Source organism: Charadrius vociferus, unplaced genomic scaffold, assembly GCF_000708025.1.
Source record: "Charadrius vociferus isolate BGI_N301 unplaced genomic scaffold, ASM70802v2 scaffold147, whole genome shotgun sequence".
Lineage (NCBI taxonomy): Eukaryota > Metazoa > Chordata > Aves > Charadriiformes > Charadriidae > Charadrius > Charadrius vociferus.
In genome coordinates, this window is record NW_009649570.1 from 2,231,469 (window position 1) to 2,236,348 (window position 4,880).

A 4,880-nucleotide genomic window follows, 5' to 3' on the forward strand; every position below is an offset into this window, starting at 1 on the left:
CAAATGCAGCTAATAACACCTCGCCGACGCAGGATGCTTACGGATTAAATGTGGCCATGCACGGCAAAAAAGCAAGGGAAATAACTTCAGAAAGTTTCGAGATAGTCTGTCGGACTCCTGTTTTCACTTCTAAGTGATGCTACGCTATTTTAGGCCAGGCCAAGCCTTGCCTTTTTTTTTTTTTCTTTTTAATCAGGTTTATTGCTACAGCTACACGGCTCTGTGTATGTGTTAACATTTTGATTTTTTTTTTTTTGATTGAATGTAAGTGACTGAAATAAACAATCCAGATCTGATAGCCCCAGTGGGGGGACTGACATTTGGATTCGGCTCAAAATCTGTGCTTTTGACGCTTGTTAGACTCCAACACCCCACTCAGAAAGCACAAAGCACCGGAGTGGGGGGAAGGCTGTAGGGCAGAGCTGCGTGTGCCACCTGCGACCTAATCCTCAACCTCACGCGGAGGTACTCCTCCGAGGCGCTCGCTGCCATTGCTGCCTTGGGTTTAGTTGATGGAGGGATCTGAAGAGGGGTGTTACAATGCCACTTAGGTACCAGTTTAATTAGCAGAGCTTGCAAAGTCTCCCTAGAAGGGATCTTGTGCCGCCAAACCTGGACAGCCCTGCGCTGCTGTGCCCGGGTTCCCCTTCCATGTCATACCAGCCCTGCTGAGCCTGTCCGTGGGAGACAAAACCAGTAAGGACTGGGACAACGAGGAGTATTTTACAGCGGGTTTTGCACGGAAGCATCCCTCTGGTCCAGCCGGTCGGGATCACGCCTGCTTGCTGCCTCTCTGCCCTCACTCCTACCCCGCACCATCACTCTTCTTCGCATTTAAAAGGAAGCCTGGATGACCGGAGAGCTGGGGGTGAGGGACGAAGAGCAGGGCTGTACAGCCCCTCCTTTCCCTCCGCTTCGCCCCAGCCCACGGCTCTGGGAAGCAGATGGTCCCCGCAGGGCCGGCAGCCCAGCGCCGGAGAGCTGCCACGCGCCGCCGCCGGCCCCACTGCCTGCGGAAGCACCACCGCACTCCCACTCCCATCAATCAGCACAGACCAGGTGCCTGGAAGCATCTCTTGCCAATCACCTTTTATTACCTTTAAAAAGCCAAGAAACCCAGAACAAGACAAAAAACTGAGACCGTGTGAACATCATGCAATGGATTCACTTTAAAGCAGGCTGCGGGGAGGGGACAACCAAAAGCCGTGTTAGAGTAGAAATATCGCTCCACCCGTGTCTGAAGGCCAAATCAGGTGGGCTGTCACTGCCGGGGTTGGTGGTGACTGTTGTGAGTGATCGGACCGATGCTGAAGCAGGAAATGGAAACACACTCATGAGCCATCATCCCGAGTGAGCCCAGATCTGATTCTGGCTCAAATGCAATTTCTTACATGGTGATGACAGTGAGAAATACTCCTAACTCTCGTCATGGGTACTTTCTGCCTAGGCAAAGTCTCTTTGGAAAGGAGCAGCACTGTTACGAGGGTTTTTTAGTTCAATTATGTTATTTACTGTGACTAGTACTCTGGCAGTCAATTAGTGGAGTGGATGTTATCCAGCAGGAGTGAAGTTACCGCACTCTGCCCTTCAGTCTCACTTTGTCGTCTTCAAAATTCATAGCACAAACTAGAGTAATATTAGCTTCTCGAAAGAATGTGTTTTGGAGAGTTTCAGCTACCATGGAAATAACTTTGCATCTTGTCCATCATGTGGATGTGACAAAACACATGCCCTTATTTTCCTGAGGTATAGCCAACATTTGAGTTCATTACATTTAATGGAGTAGGGTCACCCATAAAGTTATTCATAAGGTATTTTCTGAGTGGTTTTCACCTTCTCTTTGAAAAAATAAATTATATCAGCATGTTCACGAGGTACAAATGGTGCTGGCATTTCAGCTGTTATTATGTTATTAACTTTTTTAACCTAATAATTTTCAATCAACAGTAAGAAGCAATTTTCACTCACTCCAGTGACCAGAGTTGGAGATGCTGCAAAGCGTTCTTGTAGGGTTCACCTTGACAGACACCTAATTCCCTCCCAAATTGAAACATTACCCCCGACACTCCCACTGTGGTTACCGAGAATTTCCATTTCCCCTTCGGTTAGGATTTAATTTAGAAGGCAAAGACTTCCTAAGCTATGGGAGAGTAAAGATAGATGGTATGGGAGAAGGCGGCTGATGAAATGTAGTTGACTCCGGATCTGAAATATTTTATCCCTCCTCAATGTAGGTTAAATTATTCTTCACCTTTCCCACATCCATAATTGTCGCTGATCTTGGACCAACTCAAAACCCTACTACTGAGTTCAGTAGACTCAAAATTGCCACTAGAACTGGAAAAAGAAGAAAAAAAAGAAGAGATTTGTTAGTGTCCACATACAATATCCCAAGACTATACACAGCTATGAGATACAGCAAATTTAAGAAAGGCAATTTTTTTCTCATCACTGAGTATTTATTATATATAACAAATACATGAAAAAGAAAAAACTATATTGTGTGATATAAATAGTTTATTTACATTACAGAAAAACATCAAGACAATGTATACTATTTCAAATATATCCATACATAATCAAATATAGCTGTAGTACATGTTCTCATTGGTGTAGATTACCACAAATGCAAGGCAACATGTGTAGATCTTGTCTTAATCTTTTGTCTATAATACTGTATTTTGTAGTCCAAGCTCTCTGCAGTTAGTTTTGCCATTGTGGAAACATGCGCTCTTTAAATTAACCTTGTCGATGCTCTTGTTGTGTTGTCTGAACTGTAGTGCCCTGTGTTTTGCTTCTGTCTGTGGATTCTGTTGCTCCTGGGACATTTCCTGGAAAAGAGAGTTGTGAGAATACACGGCTCTTAACATCGTGTCTGCTCAAAGGTCGCCTTCAGGGGACGTGAGGGCGAGAGAAGGATACGCTGGTCCTCAGCGCATCTCCTCTTCAGTGAAATGAAAAGGGCTGGCTAATGGCAACGGTACCACAAAAAACCCCACAGCAAACCACAAAACACATTGTAAACAAAAGTATGGCAAGGGAAATGTTAAGATTCCTGCTCCTTACTGGCCAGCACTGGCGACTCTGCTGTGTTGCAACAGATCCCACCACCGCACCGAATCTCTCGGTTGCCATTTGGCTCATCTTTAAATAACAGAATTATTTTCAGCGAGGCGCAGGTGGAAGATTTAGGACGGTCTCACACTCACCTGCTTGGCATGTCCCAGGTCTGTGAAGTATTTACAAAGCGGATGCAGGGGCTGCCTTTCTGAGGAGCTAAGCGTCCTCAATCCCTATTAGTCTCCATGGAAATGCTCCATGCTCAGGTTGTTAGTGAGCAGCTACTTTACTTACGGGTGCCTGCACCGCACTACGCTCTTCACACGGCTGCTTGGCTTAGCACGGAAAGCAATCGCACCGCCAAGACAAAATCTGATTTTCCTTCGGATGGCTGCAAAAGCAAATCTCTTCTGCCTCAGGACCTCACAGCGCTCCTCAGCAAGGAAGGGCACGTTTCAACCATTTACCTGCAGCAGCATCAGCTATCGCGGCTGCTACGAAGTGTCTCCCCCCACGGGAAAGATAATAGCGTGTTTCTGGTTTCCTCCCATGGAAAGGCACCCTTAGACAGAAAGCATGGAGAAGTTTAGCCCCAGGGGGTTAAGGTAGAAACTGTCGGGCAAGCAGAACAGCAGCAGGGCGACCAACACCCTCTAAAAATGCTCGTACTATTTGCATTTGTGGTACCCAGTAGGAAAATGGTGAGCTACAGAAAACCAACCAGCAATAAGAACGGTCCTTTACCCAGGGTGACCTAGTTAACTTTTCTGGACAGGAGAAGGAAGAAACTATTCCTAATTTGGCCGCGTGTTTATCCTCTTTCTTCAGCTGAAGCTCGGTATGAGTTTTTAGCCTGTGTGTGCTTCATTCTGCCCTCCGCGTGGGCAGCTGCACAAGAAAGACTGAAACACCCGCTTGGAGTGGCATGACAGAACGCCCCACAACACTCCACACCATACTGACACGGAAAAAAAAAATAATCCCTTTGTATTGGGCTAACTTGTTTTTCTGTTATAGGGAGGCTTTCAGCGGCACCTTGTGAAACCCTGTGGGTTATGCACTGGGGAGAGCCCACGCTCTCAGGGCAGTGAGAGCTCATAGCATTTGCCTTCAGCTCTGTGTCAAATAACTAACAGCAAAATGGAGTGAAATAAATTTTTACCGACCCCTTAAAATCAAAAAGGCCATTTTTTTGCCCCTGTTGAATGGGAGTGATGCTACAGTTTAGTGATGCCAAGTGAAAGGCTAAACAGGAGCATAAGGACTTATGAAGCATTTCAAAATGCTGAAATACAATTACGTAAGTGTCTAACAAAATATGGGTCAGATTGTCCTGACTTGCCTCACTTTTAAGCCAACGGGACCACCCCCTCATGAGAAACTGTATGGCTGTGCGCTATATTTTGCCTCATTCCTTTCTTGGAAGCAGTAAAGTAGGCTGCTATCATTACTCCAGGAAAAATAAGCCTGCGCCTCCAGCGCTCTCGGAGGTCACGGCAGAGCTTTCATTATGAAACTAATGCAGCCTTTAGCTGGTTTGCGATTTCACGACAAACTCATTATTCACTGCGTGTTCCTCAAAAGGCGATCAAACTTTCTGAGTGAGTCAGGGAGCCGTTGTTAGCAAACACAGGGCTGATTCACTGAGCCGCGTGTCATGTGCGCGCTGACAGCTACCCGGCCCCGACTGTCCCCAGGCGGCCTCTCCTGCCCATTCAGCCGGAGACTGCGCAGCAGCAGGACCTCGCGGCGCTCCACGGGAGACAGCACTGACACCACCTCGATGCACTGAGAGGCAGCACTAGCTAAATCCTGCCGCA

General features: G+C 46.8%; 1 protein-coding gene across 1 annotated transcript in view; it reads right to left on the reverse strand.

Annotated features, from left to right (window-relative positions):
- Nucleotides 1-1,698: 1,698 nt before the first annotated feature.
- Nucleotides 1,699-4,880, reverse strand: part of TMEFF2 (transmembrane protein with EGF-like and two follistatin-like domains 2) — a 146,290-nt gene continuing 143,108 nt past the window's right edge. The window contains exons 12-13 of the mRNA XM_009890223.1: nucleotides 2,745-2,831; nucleotides 1,699-2,337 (exon numbers count right to left, since the gene is read on the reverse strand). Coding sequence (XP_009888525.1) covers nucleotides 2,241-2,337; nucleotides 2,745-2,831 — 184 coding nt within the window. The 3' untranslated portion in view covers nucleotides 1,699-2,240. The remainder of the gene's footprint in view (nucleotides 2,338-2,744; nucleotides 2,832-4,880) is intronic.